Consider the following 20,552-nt stretch of genomic DNA (forward strand, 5'->3'; position numbering starts at 1 on the left):
CATCCAATCAGCTGTTACAACCAAAAATTTTGTGGCCGACATTTTATTTTTCGTACGGCATTTTGCATTTTTGCGGCGATTTCGTACTAATATATATATTAGGACTTAAAATAATTGCAGCATTTTTATCATATACAATTCGATTGTTACCGCGATCTGAGTTGGTAAATAAGAGAAAGGATACGATTGGTGCGCGCTAATGTGTGTTATTTTTAATTTTAGCAGACCTAAAATTATTTTTAAAACTTGTGGTTCTATCAAATATTTTATTACTTGTTTTTAGACAAATAATTAACAAGGATGAGCGCACAGCCAAGCCCTTGCATGAATCCGCAGCAGCAGCAACAACAGCAGCCTACGGAACAAGAAAAGGTAACAACTTTCAACTTTATTAATTGTATGTATTAATACGTACATTCGGATTGTTTGTGTGTATGTATTGCGTATACATATATAAGTGTTGTGAATGCATGTATGTATATAATATTGTACGTGAATGAATGTGTGTTTGTATGCAAATTGAAGATTTGTATACGCATGTATATAAAAAATACATATGTATATATAAAATATGCATTATATATATATATATATATATATAATGCATATATATATATATATATATATATATATATATATATAAATTTTTTTTAATTTTTTTTTATTGTATTTAATAATAATTGTGAATTTATATTTTAGGTTTATCAATGGATCAACGAGCTGGCTCATCCGGATACCCGTGAAACGGCGCTGCTGGAGCTGAGCAAGAAACGTGAAACGGATTTGGCGCCGATGCTTTGGAATAGTTTTGGCACCGCTTGTGCTTTACTGCAGGAGATCATAAATATATATCCATCGATAGCGCCACCCACTCTAACAGCCCATCAATCGAATCGCGTTTGCAATGCATTGGCATTGCTGCAATGTGTCGCCTCGCATCCGGAGACGCGCACCGCCTTTCTGCAAGCCCAAATCCCACTTTATTTGTATCCATTTCTATCGACCACATCGAAAACGCGTCCATTCGAGTATCTGCGTTTGACGAGCTTAGGCGTAATTGGTGCTCTGGTCAAGACTGATGAACAGGAGGTGATTACATTTCTGTTAACCACCGAAATTGTGCCACTATGTCTCACCATCATGGACAGTGGCTCGGAGCTAAGTAAGACTGTGGCCACATTTATAATACAGAAAATTTTGCTGGACGAATCGGGATTGTCATACATCTGTCAGACCTATGAACGTTTCTCTCACGTAGCCATAACGCTGGTGAGTCCAACTCGATATATCCGTATATATGTATGTATACATATGCTATATATTTCTGTCTCTCTCTATCCTGTGCAGGGCAAGATGGTTATACAGCTGTCGAAGGAGCCCTGTGCGCGCCTTTTAAAGCATGTCGTACGCTGCTATTTGAGACTCTCTGACAATACACGGTTTGTCTGCACATTATCTATAACTCTATGATTATTGTAATTAATTTTCTCACATTGTTCAGCGCACGCAAAGCCTTGGGTCAGTGTCTGCCCGATCAGCTGCGAGACGGCACTTTTACTCAATGTTTGCAAGACGATAAGTCCACCAAACAATGGCTGCAAATGCTAATCAAGAATTTGGAACCAAACTCCGCACAGCCGCCAGGAGCTGATCCGCGACAGATTGGCATGTCGCCATTGGGCAGCTAAATCAGCCGCAGGAACAGCAAAACAGCAGCAGCCGGTCTCCCAATTTTGTTAGTTTACCAACCTTAATTTTGTTAGATTAAGAAAGAAAGTTTGTTGAATATGGATGCGGCCCATGCAGCTAAATTGCTTTAACTAAACCATATACATATATATACTATATAGATACACATGGATACAGCAGATCTATATATATATATATATATATATAATTGATACATTGTAAAGCTCCGCCAACAGCTAATTAGAACGTTTTCAAAACCAACAAATGAAAGTTAAACAATGATAAAGCTTTCAAATGCTATAGCTATCCATTGAATTCACAAGTCATTTAGCTATAGTTTAACTAACTAATTTATATATGTATATATATATTATATATATGTATATATTATTCATTGCTGCTAATAAACTGTTTAATTGTAAGAAAATGAGTTCGAAGTCTTTTTTTTTTGTGTTGCAACATTTAAAATGCGTTTATTTGACTTTTAGTGTGGGATTATCATATGTATGCACATATATACAAACAATATATATATTTATATATATATATATATCTTTCATATTAATTACAACATACAACAATTAAAGCAAATCGCTGCGAGCACAAAAATACATTACAAAAAACTTTTACATTTACATTCAAGTGCATTAAACTACAAATAGTTACATATAAATATATATATCATACATATATATATATAAACATTGATCACAACATAGAATTAATGATGGCAAAGATCAACCAATACACATACATACATATATATAGATTCAATACGAGGGTAGTCCGAAGAAATTGTCATAATTATAGCTGATTTTGTTCGATTATTTTGACCACCCGCGTATCTATATCAATATATATATATGTATGTATGTTTACACATACATATATATGGATTATTTGTTGTATACATGTATGTATTGTTTATGCCAAAGAAATGTTTACTGTTCCGGCGGAGCAGGAGGAGCAGCTGGTGCTGCAGCTGATGCACGTCTGCCGATCTCAGTTTCCAATGGATGAGATTCAATTGACTGTCCTTGAAGCTGGGGCAATGCGCACATCTGCTCGAGCAGATCGAAACCATTTCGCCAGATGAGCAACTGGGCTCGCAACTTCAATTTGTTGCGATTTTTAATCAAATGTCTCTCCATGGCAAAGCCCTGGCGGGCGCAGGCAAAGTCGCAGGCGCGCTGCCTCAAAACAGGACAAATATCGTTGTTGCCGTCGCCGACGTAAAATACATGATCGTATCGTATATTAAAACGCAGATCCTGCTCAATTACAAAATGCTCCAAAACACGGCCCTTGCACAAATTGCTGGCGCTCAACTTGCAATCCGTTTGCTGATGATGCGGACGTACTTGAAGCTGGCCGTGCTCATCAAAATGAGCGGGATTTGTAAAGATGGCCTTGAAGCAATCAGACAAATTGTGGGCGCGCAGCCACTCATCAATGAAAACACTATTTGAATCGCTAATGATGATCAAATCGAAGTTGAGACGCTTCTGCAAGTGCTTTATCAGACGCACAAATCCAGGTACCTCCGGTATACAGCGTATAACGTCACGAATGCGCGACTCCTGGACTTGTTGCGCATGCAACAAACGAAATATCTCAGCCATATACTCTGTCCAGCATTCGCTTTCCATTAGATCGGTGAGTGCTTTTGAGCTTATCAATTCATTGGGTAGCATATCGCGCACCACTGTGTCCGTATTCTGGGATACAATTGTATGATCAAAATCGAAGGCAGCCAAACGACGACGCTGCTGCTTGCCCAGTCCGCAAGACGCTGCTGAGACAGTTGATACTGCTGCTGCTCCTGTAGACATGTTGACTGGCTTTTGCATATGAATATGCAGTAGATGCCTCTTAAATGGGATTTTTAGAGCCCACTGGTGGGCAGCACCAGCAGCTTGACTTTTGCTTCTGCTTTCGCTGTATGTATGTATTTCGGATTTAGCTTTGGGCAACTTTGACAGTAGCTTTATTAGCGTTGGCGTTGCCATCCGATTGGAAGCTTCTGGCATGGCCACCTTTAAGCGGTGGCGGCGATGGTGTGAAGCGCCCCTTGTTCGATGTTTGAATTCAATTGCAATTTTATCGATAAGCATTTAGCTTTAGCATTTTTTATAATTCGATTAAAAAATTTCGAAAGCCCTGAACTGTTTTTTATCAAATAAAAATTATAAAAAATAGAGATATAGATGGCATCACAATATAATATTTTCAATATCTCATTGCTTCTAAATGATGATCGAATTAACCAGATAACAATTCAATGTCAGTATTTTTACTTTTCCTTCAACGGAATATTGACCTTACTTAAGTATGTATAAGCTTTTTTCAAGATTTTTATTCAGATTTCACATCAATTTTAAATATGCAGTACAAAAATTTAAAGTATCGCCAGGATATAATTCCTAGCATTGAAATATCGATGTATCGATACACGGTTAGCAACCCTAAATCTTCATTTCCATTTTGTCGTGACGAGTACGGTAGTGTTATATTCCAAGCGAAAAAGAAAAAACACTGTCAGACAGCGAGCAGAGCATACATTTAATAATGAATTGTTAAAACGATAGGTGCGCGCCGAATTAAAATTGCGTATGTTCGTATGATCAGTTGAAACAGTTAACAATAAACGCTATTTTTTTTATAACAAATTTATGCGTCGTCGTCTGCTGCTGTTCAATCGTTAAAAAGTGCGTGGAAAAGTGTACGAAACCAATACACGGAAAGTGGGACAACCGAGCGCTGCGCTTGTTGGTGTAGTGTGCTGTGCGTGTGTGCTATATGTGTGTGTAGTGTGTAGTGTGTATGGTTGTGTGCGGTGTGTGCTGTGTGTTTGTGTGCGAGACGAGTACAAGTACGGGTAATTTGTACCGACTACAGTCTCATCAATGTGTACGACAATGTTTTTTTTGTATATTAAATAAATATAACGAAAAAGTGCAACGAAATGTTTACAAATTGTGCAAATAAAAACAAAACATGTTCCATGTCTTAACACACATCGACAAAGACACGCGCACACCAATATACACGCGAATTGCATGCAAAGAGAAGGCGCTCAACTTCTACTCCATCTTCTTTTGTCTGACGTTTTGCCGCATGGTGAGTTTATTGCCTGCCTGCCAGCCAGCCAGGCTGCCTGCTGTTGTTGTTGGATCGGTTTTCGGCGTCTTTTACTATGTAGCAGAGTTTTTTATGTGTTTTTGCTCTCTCTCTCTATCTTTTTCACTCTTTTCTTGCTAGTTTTATTTCATTTTGGGCTTTTTTTTTTGCATTGCCTTAGGCGCGTTGCGCTCGGATTTGTTGTTGCCTCTGACGCTGTTCATTTTTGTTGTTGCATAGGCGCCGTTGTCGTCAGTTGCGCGGGGGTCAATGATGTAGATGCATGTATAAAAGTACATGTGTGTGTGTGTGTGTGTGTGTGTATTTGTGCATGTGTGTCTGTACATTGTGCACGAGTATGTATGTATTTTCTCCATGCAGCGGCACGGGCGATTGCCTCTCATGTTGGTATCGGTTCGGATGTGTGTGTGTACCGTGCTGTGGTGAATTTCTGTCTCGGGCCCTGGTGAATTTAGCAGTGTTGCCAACACATACACCACGTCGTAGCCGCTGCCAGTTGTTGTTGTAGTAGTGCGTACCAATGTGGCGCGGTTTTCTCAATTTCTGCTGCTCGCGACAGACAGCTGTGTGCCGCGCATGTTTCCACGCTTACGCAGCGTATTATTAACAACGTTAGTGTTATTTTTGCTGTCGATGTTGTTGTTGTTTTTTCAGCGTCTCATTACGTTACTGTTTACGCGGCATTTTCAAGAACAAATTTCATGCACTAAAATATTTCCATCGATAATTTTTCCCTCTCTTGGTGTTATTTCTATAAATAACAAACAATAAGCAAATTGCGTTTATTTTTTTTTCTCCTATGTTTGGTTACCGGCGACTTTCTGTGTGTGTGATACTTAAGTTACTGTTACTTGACGTGAATAGCGAGATTGCAAGAGTAAAATGAAAACAAAACAATACATATACACACTCTCGCATGTGTGTGCGTATTAGTACATATAATTGCCGCTAGTTGATGTAAATTGTATATTTAATAGCCAATCACAGAGGCGGTACTTTGAAGTAACGGTGCAATGCACAGACATGCATACACACTTAAAACTTTAAGAGAGAGCAGAAAAGAGGAGTGAAAGTAAGTGATATAGTTTCGATATACGCATTATTTATTAATTACAATTACGTAAATAATAGCATATAATTAAAAAAAAAAAAAAAACTGATCGAAAAATCTCTGTCAAATATCAACAAATTTAGTGCTGTGCTGTTGTTGCGTACTGCGTGTTGTTGCCTATATATGAGTGTGTGTGTTTGTTCGCATGCATGTGTTTATCTTTCAGCCTATGCGAGAGCGTGCAGCTGAGTTCGTTCTCCTTTTCTGTTGCAAAAATGCGCTTACTATTAATACTGTGATTCTTATTACTACTACTATGCTATTACTTCCCCATATTCTGTAACCATACACCTCTTTTAATGGAATGCGCTGAATGTGAGACGCACGCATAGACATACATACATCATCATCATGACGACGACACATACATATGCAGACAACTTGCAGCTAAAGGCACCTAATATTTGCTGGCTGCGGCTGGAGCTATTGATATCGGATATTTGTTTACTTTTCATTGATGCTTTCATAGCTATCTAAATTTCTGTCCTCCATATCCCTATTGCTATTGCTCTGACTATCATCAACCTTGTCATCGCTATCTGGAACAATATCATCATCAGAATCGTCTTCGTAATCATCATCGCTTTCATCCTGATCCATACGCAACATTTTCTCCAACTGTAATCGTGTAAATCGAAATATCGGCTCTGGCCTATGCAGCTGATGACATCCCCAATAGAATGTCGCTTCCGTCCCGTCACCCAACACGCCATCTGTATGGATCATCAACTGACCATCGATTGTTTCCTCATTCTGATCCGTCTGGTTGGCAGTATCCTCAGTTTGGCTGGATGTGCCAGTATCCGCCGTGGTCGTTGTTGTTGTAATTGTTGTTGTTGTCGTGGTCGTCGTTATTGTCGTTTCCGTATCCATATCCGTATCCGTATCCCTTTCGTTCCATGCAATGCAGCACACGCTATATGGCTGCTTGTGCTGTTGTCTTTTCGTTGGCTTCACATCCTTCAGCTCACGGTAGATGACACAAAACAGCAGCCAAGCGCCAGCTAATGCCATCATAAAATGTTCCACAAATCCAAAGCGACATTTACCGGCAGCGACTGGCATCAATATTAGATTAGTGCCCGGAATCCGACCACCAGTTGCCAATGCACGGAATAGGCCCAATTGGTCTTTAACTGGTTGCCAAAGTGGTGCGAATATCGACTGCAGCAACATCAAAATAAAATTTTCTGCAAACCAAAAAGTCTCTCAAAAAAACAAATAAGGATTTAAAAACAAAAATAATATATATGTATATACATATATATTTTATTTTTTAGTTTTTTTTTTTTTTTTCTTTATACCTGAAACACTAATTTTGATCTAATGGCTACGTCCAGAGTCTGAATTTGATTTAATTTATTCGGTACACTTTAGATCTAAATATAAATAAATAAAAATTGAAAATAACGGAACAATTTTTCAAAGGCTAATCAGATTCAAATAAAGTTGATTGTTTTCATCGATATTTTTCAGTAGATATTTACATATGTTTTTTATTTAGTAATAATACATTTGCTGAATAGCTAAACAATCTTCTTTATTGTCTCTCTCCCTCTCTCTTGTCTGTCTCTCTTTTGGTTGCAGGAACTCGTGCAATTCGTGTTTAGTTTCATTTCCCATCTTTAGTCGATAGTCAGTTGCATTGCACATCTCTATCGTTGGTGCAGTTTATATTGTTGTGATTAGTTTTGTTCGGATATCCGCAACCCGATCAGAAATTGTTGTAAAGAATATCAAGCAAAAGTTAGTGACAAAAATAAATAAATAATAATGAAATATAAAATATTCGTCTGCAAAAATCCAAACTGTGATAGAAATAGAGTATCATGCAATATTTAGAATCGACTAATTGTTGTAAATGTGCAAAAGTATTGATAAATTTAGCGCCCAGCAGAAAACTGATTGAACGCATCTCTTATATTATAATATTTATTCATAAGGCTTCAATTTGCTTCATACTAAAGTTTGAATTTTAATAAAATTTCTTTTTAGGCAAAAGGCAATTGCTTTTGGTGCGGATAAAGGAATAAAGCAATGAATGATTTACGCCAGCAACAGGTACAGGTAGCAGCAACATCATCTTCAGTTAGCCTGGCAGCAACACCCCTCTGCTCCAGCAACAGCTCCACGAGCAGCAGCAGCATCAGCAACATTAACAGCGCCAGCTCCAGCTCCAGTGCCAGCGTCAGTCCACGTTCCAGTTCAAATTCGAATTCTAGTGTTGGTTCGACAAACTGCAAGTCCGCCATAACGACGACAGCAGCAGCCACAACAACAACGAGCAACAGTAGCAGCAGCAGCATCATCATCATCCAGCAACAGCAGCAACAGTCGGAGGAAGAGGAGCAGCAGGTAGTTAGCTCTACATCGTCGCAGCAACACCAACAACAATTGAATGTGTCGACAGCAGCAGCAGCAACGCAGCGCCAACAACAGCAGCAACATCATCATCATCAGCAGCAGCAACACCTGCAGCAGCAACAACAGCAACACCTGCAGCAGCAGCAGCAATCGCTGCAGGAACAGCATCAGTTGGTGGGTCAAATAACCAGCACCACAGCATCGCCGCCGCAGCACAGACTGCGCGACGATGCGCAGCTGCCATATAGCCCCAGCAGCAGCAGCAACAACAGCAGTGGACCAACGGCAACAGCAGCCGCAGCAGCAGCAGCAACAACAACAACAATGGCCGCCACAGCTTTAGATGTGAATGGCGAGGAGAATAACAGCAGCAGCAACAACAAGAGCAGCAGCGGCGGCGGCGGCGGTGGCAGCAGTCACAAGCTAATACTTAAGCTCTCCAAGCACGGCAGCAGCAGCACAAGCGAATCTCAGGCGGGCAACGATGAGCGACGCGTCGAGCCGCTGCGCATACAATTGCCCACACAGTTGCCAACAACAACAGCCACAACTGCTGCAGCCGCAGCAGCAACAACAGCAACGAATGCAATGGGACAGCAGGGCACTGTGCCTAAGCTAACAATTAGGCCAATCAAAGCACAAGATAATATGTCCAACAATTCAGATGCATCCTCGTCCTGCTCCTCCTCCTCGTGCGCCGACGAGGAGCAGCTGCCCCACATCGTGCCCAAGCTAACAATACGAGCCGCCAACGAGGAACGGGACAGTAGCGTGGTGCCGAAGCTCATTATTAAGATGCCCGATGCATCAGTTGCTGCTGCTGCTGCCGCTGCCGCTGCCGCCGCCGCTGTGGAGTCCAGCAATTGTCACAGCCCGCTGAAGTCGGTGAATGCAATTGCAGCAGCAGCGGCTGCCGTTGCTGCTGCTGCCGGCGGCGGTGCACTGCCCAAGCTAACCATCAAGACCACCAAATTGGAGGGCAATGGCGGCAGCGAAACGCAGCTCATCAGCTGCAGTCTGTCCCCGGCGTCTGCGTCCAGCTCATCTGCCAGCTCCTTTTCCTCGGCCAGCGAGCAACTGCAGCATCAGCAGCAGCAGCAGCCCACAGTGCCTAAGCTGATGATCAAGACAACGCATGCGGGCAGCAGCTGCATTAGCAGCGAGGAGCAGCAACAGCATCCTCACCCGCACGCGCACCCGCAGCAGCAGCAACAACAACAACAACAAATACCAAAGCTAACCATCAAAACGGGCAACCAGGAGCAACTGCTGTTGCAGCAACAGCAGCAACAACAACAGTTGCCGCAGCACACGGTGATCATGACGCATGACGCAAAGAATGCGCAGTCCATACCCAAGCTAACTATCAAGACCAAGTCCATTGAGCTCGACGATGATGAACAACAGCAGCAACAGCAACAGTTGGTGCCCAAGCTCACCATTAAGACGGGCAACAGCAGCAACGAACAGCAGCAGCAACAGCAACAGCCTCTGCTTAAGCTGACCATCAAGAATCTTTGCTCGCCCAAGCACAAGGTGCGCGCTGTGCTCGAAGAGAAGGTGCTAACTTCCAAGCTAACGCTCACCAATGGCGGCGACAGCAACACAACAGCTGCAGCAGCAGCAACTGTTGCTGATGCCGAAACGGATGAGCTGCGTCGCAATTCTGACGATATGGACATTGATGATGCGTTGTCCAAGGAGCATGATCCAAAAATGTTTCACAATTTGCCACCAGCGCACAGCAGCAATGGCATTGTGCCGCAGCAACAGCAACAGCAATTGCAACTAACGAAACAGCAACATCAATTGCAACTAACAAAACAGCAACAACAACATAATATTGTGGATATGGTTGATTTGACTTCATCGCCTTCGCCGGGTTCCTCGCCGGCGCATGTCAACAACAGCAGCAGCAGCATCAGCATCGGCAGCAACAACAGCAGCAGCAGCAGCACTACTCAGGGCAACAGCTATGCGACAGCAACAGCTGTTAGCAGACCACAGAATCGCCTGCTGCTCGAGTGCTTGCAGATGCAGGAAGCAATCACCGCCCCCAACAATAGCAGCAGCAGCAACAACAACAACAAGAGCAGCGGCACCAGCAATCCCGCCTCACCCAACTCCAATATATTGCTCAGCCAGCTAACAGCGCCGCCGAAGAGCTTCAGCAACAGCAGCAGCAGCGGCAACAATTCAACATCTGCTGCAAAATATCCACAGCTAACGGAACGTTTAATGGCAAATGGAGCAGCAGTAACAACAACAACAACAACAGCAGCAGCAGCAGCAAGTGCTGCTGCAGCAGCAACTATTGCTCGCGGAGCAGAGCCGATAATCGATTCGATTGAGATATTGGACACGCCCGAGGGCAGCCCACATCCGCAATTGACGCCCTCCTATATGCAAAGTGCCTACGAGACGGAGCAGACGCCGCCATCACCAACGCCACCGCCACAGCATCAGCAGCAGCAGCAACTAAGCAATCATCTAAACCATTTGAATCTAAATCTTAATCTGAATCCAAATCATAAGCCAGACAATCAACAGCAACAGCAGCAGCAGCAACTCAACAACAATGAGAATCATTTGAAGCGACAGCAACAGCATCAGCAACACCTACAGACAGATGCAGAATCTCCCAGTGGCGTAAGTGAACTATAATAGAAAATTAATAATATCTGTGTGTGTGTGTGTGGGGGGCTGCGTGTAATATTTGGTAGGCAACATTTGAGATTCCATAGACATATTGATGAATGAGGCTGCAGACCAGAGCATTTTTGACCCATTTACCGACTTATCGATAAATGCGAATATTGTTATCGATATAATCAAATCGAAGATTCGAAAATTATATATGAATTATCAATTTATGCAAATTGTCTTTAGCAGTATTCCGCCAACATCGATAATATATCGATTTAGTTTTATCTCAAATAAAAATACAAATAATTTAATTCGATTTTTTACAGAATTGATATCTGTAACATTTGCTCAATGTCGATAAGTATCGACTTATTTTGAATAAAATACTGATTTTCAGATATTTAATGTCTAGATTACACATGGCTCATGAACTGAACCACTCATGAACTGGTTCATAAATTTCGAAATAATTTGAGTAATCGATTTCTTATCGTTTATTTTTGTGACTTTTAGTTGCCGCCGAATAAACAGCGGCGCCTGGACAATAATGAAAATGATCAACAGACGCACAACTGCAGCAATGACACAGCAGCAACAGTTGCTGTCAGTCCAATAGCAGTAGCGCCAACGACAGCAGCAACAACAACAACAACACCCGAGCATCAGCAGCAGCAACAGCCAACGCATCGCAGTCGCAAGCAGAAGCACGAACGCATACTAAATACGGAGCTTGAGGAGCCGCAGCAACAGTTGCCGCTGCCAGGGACACCAACAGTGAGCGACCACGCCCACAGCAATGGCAGTCTGCAGCTGGCGCAGGAATTCCTTGGGGCGGCTGCGGCCTGTTGCAAGCAGCTATCGTCACCACTGCCCACGCCTGGCGGCACTGGCAAGCGGCGCGGCAGACCCAAGCGCAATGCCAACGAATTGACGCCAGCGAAAGCAGCCGCCGCAGCTGAGCTGATGGAGTCCAGCAGCAAGTCGCGGCGCGTGCAGCTGCTGCACAAGCGACTGGCCATCGATATGGTAGCTTCGGAGCTGAATCATAGCTTGAAGGTGCAGCAGCAGCTGTTGCATGAGATGAAGGAATTTGATGCCACGCAGCAGGAGCAGCAACAACAGGAACAGCAGCAACGCCTGTCAGCAATTGAAACGCCGGGACGTTGCATAAAGCAGCGACTGTTACGTGCCACACGACGCAGTACAGCAGCAGCTGCAACAGCAACTGGAACTGGAGCAGGAACGGGAACGGGAAATGTTGGAACTCCAGCAAAGGCAACGCGCAAGCGTCAAAGCAAAGCCGCAGTGGCTGCTGCAGCAGCAGCAGCAGCAGCTGTAGCGGCGGCGGCTGAAGCAGCAGCAACAGCAACAACAGCTGCAGCAGCAACAGAATATCCAGTTGGGCTGATGCCACGCCTCGACCGAGAAACGGAGCTGAGCAACGACAGCAACAGCAAGAGCAACAACAATAGCATGGCCTATGCTCTGGCGGCTCAGATTGATCTAACCATGTGCTCGTCCTCCTCGTCCACTAGCAATGGCAGCGCAATGGCGACAACAACAACCACAACGGCAGCAGCAGCAACTATTGCCGCCGGCACAGCTGTGAATAGTAGCAACAGCAATAGCGGCGGTGGCAGCAACAACTGCTCCATGTTGCCGCCAACAACCATATTATCCTCATCCGATCCGCTGCCGGATGTGATCTTTCAGCCCAACGACTTTTCCTCAATAACTGCCACGCAGCAGCTGCGCAACAACAACAATAACAACAACAACAGCAACACGAACAGCATCAGCGGTGGCAGCCAACATGAATCGCACGATGAGGACAACTACAGCGCATTGGATAACTCTGGAGGTAAGGGAGCTCTCATGTGCCCCAACTGCATCGCTCTTTAATCATAACTTTCTCTCGCTCTTTCTCTCCCCAGATGAGTCTTCCGCATTGTGCAATCCTTTGAGCGCCTTCGGCACCAATCCAGCAGCAGCAGTGCCAGCAGCGCCATCGACACCAACGCGCGGCCGCGGACGTGGACGCGGCAGAGGCGCCGGCGGCGGCTCAGCACGCAGCAACAGTGGCGGCAACTCGGCCAATCGAAATAATGCGAACAACGCGCAGCCGCGAGTCCCGCGCATGAGTCGCGGCGCCAGCGCCGTTGCCAAAGCCATTGCCCTCAGTCGGCCGCGCTGCGTGGGTGGACTTAAGCATCAGCCGGATCCGGAACGACTCAAGGGCTTCTTTAGTCCGGTAAGTGTAAGGGGAAATGCTGGATGGACATGTTTTGTGGGCCATTTTTAGATAGCTGGGGACATTATTAAGGCCCAAATTCGACTAAATAATATTGGGAAATATGAATTGGGAAATTTATTATTAATGCCCAAGTTGGAAAAATCTTTGGAATATGTATTATTTTAAGGGTATTGTGAATTCATCGTATGCCATACAGTTGGCTTGATATGATTCATTCAAAGGATGCCGCGTTGTCTCTTTCTGTGTCTATGTGTGGGCGTGTGTACATTTATGAATATATTCATATTTAATATACATATATTTCTATAATTTGCTTTTACTCTTCTTTATACTATATATATATTGCATTTCACTGCAACTTGTTTATGTTTTATTACGTAAAGCGTACTCACACATCAATAGACAAGACTATGCACACCCACATACACTCATATATATATTTATATATATACATATGTATTTATACTCGGACACACACACACAAACAGTGTTCTATGTCGTAATTAAAATCAAAGGCGCGCGCGCGCTGTATTCATTGCCAACTACTACCAAAAATGCATACGATTGCAACAATAACAATAGTAACTACAACAACAACACCACCAACAAGAGCAGCACGCGACCGAAGTTAGCAGCGATGCAACAGCAGCTCGTTGTTCGTCTCTTCACCTGTGATTTTAATCAGCTGCAAATTGTTGTTATTTTTCTCTCTCTTTTGGTTTTTTATTCGCTCTTGCTTTCGATTGGTGTAGCAATGCTTTGGGCCGAGCGGCAAGTGAGGCAAACTTCACCACACCTGCTGCGTCGCGAAGAGGGCAAGAGCGAGAGATAGAGAAAGAGAGTGAGAGCAAGCTTAGCATGTGCGCTTCCCCATGCAGACCGTTTGGTTTCATTTTTTTGTTATATTTTTCTGTATGCTGGCAACGCTGTTACACAAACACACATACAGCATAGCGCAGCGCAGCGCTCTCTTGTGTTGCTCTCTCGCGTTGGCGCTGCCGCTGGCGCTGCCGGCAGCGCAACAAACAAAATAAATTTAAAAAATAAAATAGAAAACAAAAAATTTAAAAATAAATAAAATTAAATAAATTAAATAAAAACAAAACAAAAATTAAAATAAATAGAATTTAAAAAAATTGTTAATTTAATTTAATTTAAAGAAAAAATGACGCTTCTTAGGGTTAATCGTTGTTGTTGGGCTTGTTTTATGTTTTTGCAGTCGCCACAGGTCTTTGAAGAGGACACACGCATGAGTGCTGATCTAAATAACAGTAATCAATCGGTAACGAGCATGGAGCCTCCACTGACGCCACAAAAGTAAGTTTCCCCCTTGAAAGTGTGATTCTCCCGTTGCTCATTAACTAATTTACTAATCGTGCTGCAGACAACCGGACTTCCTTAACAACGAGGAGTCGCAATCGTCCATGCTGAGCAACGTTAGCCTAATGGACTCCAACCAGGGCCAATCGGTGGATGCGATAATCGGCTCGGCGCTTAAGCGACCCAAGAAGAAGAAGATGGAAATTTGTGTGGCTGAAGAGTAAGTCAACTGAAATTTGAATTCGCAACTCGAAAGTATTCATTCTCATTCAAATTCCTTCTCTGCGCCTCTCTTGCAGCACGGAATTCAGTGCGTCAAGCATTGCGGAATATGATTGGCCCCCACCCAAGGGCTGTTGCCCGTCCAAGAATCGTGATACGTTCATGATCCAGGAGCAGGTCGCTCTCTATTTGGGCATCACGAGCTTTAAGCGTAAATATCCGGATTTGCCGCGACGCGCTGTCGATATGGAGGAGCGCAATTGGCTGCAGGAGAAGGGTCTCGTCAGCGAGAAGATGTGCGATCTCGGCATTACAGCCGTCTGGGCATCCGATATACTGGACATAATGTATGCCGATTTCTATGACAAGTACGAGGAGTACAAAGAGTATATTAGGCAAAAGCATCTGCGCGAAATCGAGGCCAAACAGAAGGCGCTTGGCCTCACCGTTGGCACTGGGCGTGGCCTGCAGGCACGCGATCGCGCAATGCTCTCGGCCAGCAAATGGAATGTGTACTTTAATAAAACGTAAGTGCGGATACTTTTTGTTGCACGCAACTTGAGTGAATTTCAACTACTTTGTTTTTGTTGCAGGCGGAAAGAGGAACGTGTCGCCTGTTTGGATCTGCAAACGTTCACCATGAATTTTCCCGTGCAGCACTCAGCAGCCAGCTCCACTGCGTTGCATCGATCTATTACGGACACAGTGCTTGCCGCAGCGCAGGCAGAGAATATGCCAACGCCGCCGCAACTGCTCGGTCCGCGTGCCTACGATGAAGCGTTCCAGCAGCCCGATCATGCCTATCCACTGGCCCTGGTGCCAGGCCAATTTTCGTCCAGCTATAGAAAACTAACGCCCGCGGAACTAAGGTAAGAATAAGGGGAATTTTCGATTTATGTTTTTTTTTTGAGAAATTTTAGGTGAATATTTTTTTAATTTAACAAGAGAATATATCTGAATAAATATATAGGCTATACAAATTTAGTTTAAATAAATGCAAATCAGAAACTAATTAACTTTTCCTTTTCTGTGCAGAGCTTATCCCCTGAATACTGTCCTGGAGTTGCCGCAACAGCAGCGAGACGAGCAGGAGCAGGATGAGCAACAGCTGCTGCAGGACAGTGTGAAAGCGTCGCAAGGCAGGTTACAGACAGCAGCGGTGCGGCGCAGTCAGCGTTCGCGTCAGCAGCGCAGCAATGATCCGGCCAAACCCAGCAGCCTCTGCTATGCCAGCGCAAGCAGCAGCAGCAGCAGCAGCGGTTCCAGTAGTAGCGAATCTGTAAGTAAACTGGCAAACATACAAATTGTTGTAGCTATAACTAATGCACATTTGAATTGTTTTACAAACAAACAGGACAGCGAAGCGGACAGCGACAGCAGCTGCAGCAGCGCCAGCAGTTACAGCAGCCGCTGCAGCAGTTGCAGCAGTGACAACAGCTCCATAAACACCGCCAGCGAAACTGAGATGATAAAGCAGCGCGAGAAGGATGCACGATTGTCATCGCACAACTGCGGCGTCTGCCAGCGCAGTCAGCATCGGAATGCACGAAATAGGCCCGAGGCATTTATACGCTGCTACAGCTGTCGCCGTAAAGGTAAGATGGTTAGAAATATTGGAGAGTGAATTCAATCTGATCGAACTTTTGCCATTCATCAACATCATCAGTGCATCCTAGCTGCATTGAGATGCCGCAGCGTATGGTCGGACGTGTGCGCAACTACAATTGGCAATGCGCCGAATGCAAGTGCTGCATCAAATGCCGCAGCAGCCAACAGCCCGGGAAGATGCTCTACTGTGAGCAGTGCGATCGTGGCTATCACATTTACTGCCTGGGTATTAAGACGGTGCCCGAGGGTAAGTTTGGAATTTTTAATGTATGAAGTGTATTAATACTAATTTGTCTATCAATTCTACTTTAGGTCGCTGGAGCTGTGAACGCTGTTCGATTTGTATGCGCTGTGGCGCCACACGGCCCGAGGGACTGCCTCAAGTGCAGCAGCCCGATTTGTTGTCACCCAGTGGCAATGGCAGCCAAGCAAAGCCCGCCGTGAAGCACAAAAAGGTTAAATGGCAGAACGAGTATCGCATCGATCACATCACCAATTTGCGCGAACATTGCGGCATGCTTTGCGTGCCCTGCGCACGCGCCAAGCCCACCAAAAGGATAACGACGCCCAACAGCAGCAGCAGCAGCAGCAGCAGCAGCAATTGTGAACAGTTGCAGCTGCAATTGCAGTCGAATGGTGGCGCTGCAACAATGGAGGCAGCCGCTGCAGCGCTGAGCCCCAGCAATAGCAGCAGCAGCAGTAGCAACAACAACAATAATAATAATAATAATTTTAGTAATAGCAACCAGCTGGAGGCTAATGCTGCTGGTAGGCAACGACTGCCAGCGCAGCAACAGTTGTTGCTGCATAGAAGCCACGATATGGCGACAATGCATAGCAGCAGCAATGAGGAAGCAACAGCAGCAACAATTATAACAACAACGCCCGCCAGCAACAGCAACAACAACTCCAACTCAGTGGCAGCAGCAGCAACAACAGCAACAGCTACAACTACAGCATCAACACAAGCAGCAGCAGCAGTCACGACAACAGCAACAACAATTGGCATAGCTCCACCTCCGGTTGTTGCCTGAGTGGGGGTCATACGTTATTGTGCCAAGCGCACTTTAACGGACTTGTAGTAAAGCGCGGGTCGCAGCAGACCACTCGACCCACCCACCTCCGCCACCGTCGCCAGCAACTCCATATCCACCAAACCCTTCCTAATCCAGCTCCTCCCACCACACACACCCCCACACACACGTGCATAGTATTAAACAACAAATAATAAGCTAATTTTTGTACATGTCTGCGGGCGTATGTTTATATTACACAATATATATATAAATTAATTAATTTTTTTTTTTTTGTTTTATTTTTAATTGTTTTTATATATTCATAAATATAAGTTGATTTAAATATGCCCACAATTATGTTACTTAAGCGAAAAGTGAAGAAATATTGTTATGTACACACATATATATACACACATACATTTACATACATACATACACACACACACACACACATGACAAGAAAAATGATCAAGAACAATTGTATGTTTATGCCTAAGTTGAGTTTTGTTTAAATTAGCCAATAAGTCAAAATACACACACACACCACTACCAATCCAATACGCCTACTGCACATATTAATTAGCTGCATTTTAGTTAATTGTATTTTATTATTAATTTTAAAATTCGTTTGCCACAATTTTGAACCACTGTGCAGCGATCATTTATTTTCCAACACTGCTTGCAACGTATTTACCGTTGCAAATACTTTTATGTTAACGTCTCTCTCTCGCTCTCACTTTCTCTGTTCCTCATTCATCACACACACATAGCAGCCTTTACCGTTAGGACAACGGATAATGTGTATTTTTTTTTTTTTTTTTAATAATTTGTTTTGTGAAATATGCAAAAATATATATTTATATATATATATTGCATCTATCATAGCAAAAACAACAAAAGGAAAACAACAATTATGTCTCTATGAACGTCGTTAGCCTAAAAAACTTGTACTATACAACTAAATAAGCTAAAAATTAAAATTAAAATAAATGAAAAAAACAATAACAAATATGTAATAAATGAATTGGGCCGAAACTTCATTTTTTTATTGGTTTGTTTAAATTTTGTATGTACGTAATTCTAAAATACTATTTTTGTCTAAACTGTAAGTTAGCCATGTAAATTAGTTAAGCGCAGAATACATACGCATATGTATGCATATGTGAGTGCGTGTATACATATGCAGCTGTGTATGTGTGTACATATAAGTAGTGTCTTCTTACATATGCACATATATATTAAACTTTTTTTTGTTTAACAACAACAACAATTTACTATTTAATTAGGCTTAAGATTGTATTATACATGTAATTTATGCTAACGTGCACCCACACATACATACACACACACACAAACAAAATACCCGTATATTTAATGAAATGAAAAAAGTTAAGCACAAGCAACAACAAAATGAATTATTATTTAAGTAACTGTAAAAGAGGAATTTAAGCGACCACAAATGAAAAACAAAACGTGGTGGCAACGCTAACAGGCAAATATTTAAAACCTAACGTTAGCGTATCGCTGTGTTACGTAGCGTAACGTAACGTAACGCATTGCAAATTGCAATTTCGTCTACTTAAAAACGAACCGAAAGAAAGTTTGATCAAAATCCAATTTTCCATTGAATTTTATGCAATAAGTCCCTAATAAGTGAATTACTATACAAATACATAGTTATACACTTACAAGCATATATATATATATATATACAAATAATATATATCTATATATATATATACATGTATGCATACAAAACATATTATAAGTCGAATAAAACAGCAGCATTAATAATTTTGCCTTACCAACAAGAATTTCTCTCCATTTACCAATGCAAATGCCGGTGCTTGGCCAGCTGGTGCTCCAGGTCATGGCCATCCCACCAATGAATCACCTGGCAGTTGAGCTCTTTGCGATACGCCGGAAGCTTCGCATGCAGCTCCTCGCCGCACCGTATGCACGCAGTATCCGCCATACTCAAACGACGTATAGCACACAGATCGTTGCAACTGTCGCCGACGTAAATTAAGCTACCGTATGGCTTGTCGCCATTGCTCTGAGACCCAATGAGCATGTCCATGACGCCACCTTTACATAGGTTCTCCGGACAGTAGTCGCAGTGCGTTTGGTGCTCGTATGGCACCACGACTAGATGCTGACTCTCGGGCATCACGCAGGCCGGGTTTGTATAGATGCCTGCTCGGAAGCTGCACTCCAAGCCGTGCGCTGCTAGCCACTCCTTGATGAAGAAGCTATTCGCATCGCTCAAGATGCACAGATCTACGGTCTCACATTGTTCCAGACGACGCAGCAGATGCAAGATTCCTGGCATCGGCTTCAATTTCCGTATAGATTGAGCTATTTGTACAGACGACAAATGCTGCTCCCTCTGCAGCAGCCGGAGCAAATGTTCTAAATACTCTAGCCATCGGCTGCCGTCGATTAGCGTCTGAAGGTGCTCCGTGTGCTGGTGCTGGGGCGACAGCAGGCGAAAAAGCGCCACATACGAGTCCTCCTCAATGATCGTCTTGTCGAAGTCAAAGGTGACCAGCACACGATCTTTGCGCTGGTTACCAAAGCGCCGCCAGAGACTAGGCAAACGTGCTAGAGACCCAAATAGCATATTTGTGTATATATCTATTGAAATTTCACATCTGTTAAACAAAATAAATAGTTAAAATAAAATAAATGAGCAGATGAAAGCAAAGCTAAAGGCAAACAACACAACTGAATTTAGAAGAGTACCGTGCAACGTTCTGTTTTGCTCATTCTCGTGCCTGACAATGCTGGCGATTGATTTTCCGTCTCGCTTTGGCAATAACTATGCTGTATGTCCATATGTATGTGAATATGAAGTTTGATGCATCTCCAGCAAGCAATTAATATATGTATACATATTTGATTTACATATATCGTCAATAATATATAAGTCAACAATATATTTATGCTTGCTTTACATAATTAAGGATCAACGTACATATTTTATCACTTTCCAGCAGTGAGCTCTGCTCACTCAACCGGTGCTCAGCTGTAAAAGTATGCACTGGAAATTCGCCATGTTTGAAAACGATATTCCAATAGCTCACCATGCTCGCCCCTGGAAGCAAGCAGCAGAATATATTTGGTTCTCTCTTACCTCAACCTGTTGCGCTTTACTGTATTTCAACGGAACACTGAATCA

The 20,552-nt window shown here is 43.2% G+C and overlaps 5 protein-coding genes across 8 annotated transcripts; 2 read left to right on the top strand and 3 right to left on the bottom strand.

Moving 5' to 3' along the window:
• Positions 1-10: 10 nt before the first annotated feature.
• Positions 11-2,119, top strand: LOC6585111 (CCR4-NOT transcription complex subunit 9). 4 transcript variants are annotated; one of them, XM_002010714.4, is made up of 5 exons: positions 11-201; positions 284-372; positions 700-1,269; positions 1,348-1,439; positions 1,502-2,119. In XM_002010714.4, exons 2-5 carry the CDS (start codon positions 301-303, stop codon positions 1,686-1,688), a joined length of 921 nt encoding a protein of 306 aa, XP_002010750.1. In that variant the 5' UTR covers positions 11-201; positions 284-300; the 3' UTR covers positions 1,689-2,119. The 4 variants fall into 4 exon arrangements, with proteins under 4 accessions (XP_002010750.1, XP_015016567.1, XP_015016566.1 ...); XM_015161081.3 differs by having other exon boundaries at positions 11-189; XM_015161080.3 differs by having other exon boundaries at positions 11-164.
• A 106-nt stretch (positions 2,120-2,225) lies between these two features.
• LOC6585112 (pyridoxal phosphate phosphatase PHOSPHO2) lies at positions 2,226-3,737 on the bottom strand. The gene has a single exon (XM_002010715.4). The coding sequence runs from the start codon at positions 3,717-3,719 to the stop codon at positions 2,631-2,633; it is 1,089 nt and encodes a 362-aa protein (XP_002010751.2). The 5' UTR covers positions 3,720-3,737; the 3' UTR covers positions 2,226-2,630.
• Positions 3,738-4,162: 425 nt separating this feature from the next.
• Positions 4,163-18,918, top strand: LOC6585114 (supporter of activation of yellow protein). The gene is made up of 13 exons (XM_044008049.1): positions 4,163-4,809; positions 7,937-10,954; positions 11,465-12,812; positions 12,886-13,202; positions 14,425-14,522; positions 14,590-14,745; positions 14,825-15,274; positions 15,341-15,616; positions 15,783-16,026; positions 16,102-16,342; positions 16,414-16,602; positions 16,668-17,265; positions 18,909-18,918. Exons 2-13 carry the CDS (start codon positions 7,979-7,981, stop codon positions 18,916-18,918), a joined length of 6,903 nt encoding a protein of 2,300 aa, XP_043863984.1. The 5' UTR covers positions 4,163-4,809; positions 7,937-7,978.
• Positions 5,969-7,385, bottom strand: LOC6585113 (transcription initiation factor TFIID subunit 11). Its single transcript, XM_002010716.4, has 2 exons — positions 7,246-7,385; positions 5,969-7,131 (listed from the first exon to the last, which is right to left on the bottom strand). The coding sequence occupies exon 2, from the start codon at positions 7,115-7,117 to the stop codon at positions 6,386-6,388; it is 732 nt and encodes a 243-aa protein (XP_002010752.2). The 5' UTR covers positions 7,118-7,131; positions 7,246-7,385; the 3' UTR covers positions 5,969-6,385.
• On the bottom strand, positions 15,948-20,109 carry LOC6585115 (probable phosphatase phospho2). Its single transcript, XM_002010718.4, has 2 exons — positions 19,177-20,109; positions 15,948-16,035 (listed from the first exon to the last, which is right to left on the bottom strand). Exon 1 carries the CDS (start codon positions 19,992-19,994, stop codon positions 19,197-19,199), a length of 798 nt encoding a protein of 265 aa, XP_002010754.1. The 5' UTR covers positions 19,995-20,109; the 3' UTR covers positions 15,948-16,035; positions 19,177-19,196.
• Between the last annotated feature and the right edge of the window lie 443 nt (positions 20,110-20,552).

This window comes from Drosophila mojavensis, unplaced genomic scaffold (assembly GCF_018153725.1).
Source record: "Drosophila mojavensis isolate 15081-1352.22 unplaced genomic scaffold, ASM1815372v1 contig_136, whole genome shotgun sequence".
NCBI classification, from domain to species: domain Eukaryota; kingdom Metazoa; phylum Arthropoda; class Insecta; order Diptera; family Drosophilidae; genus Drosophila; species Drosophila mojavensis.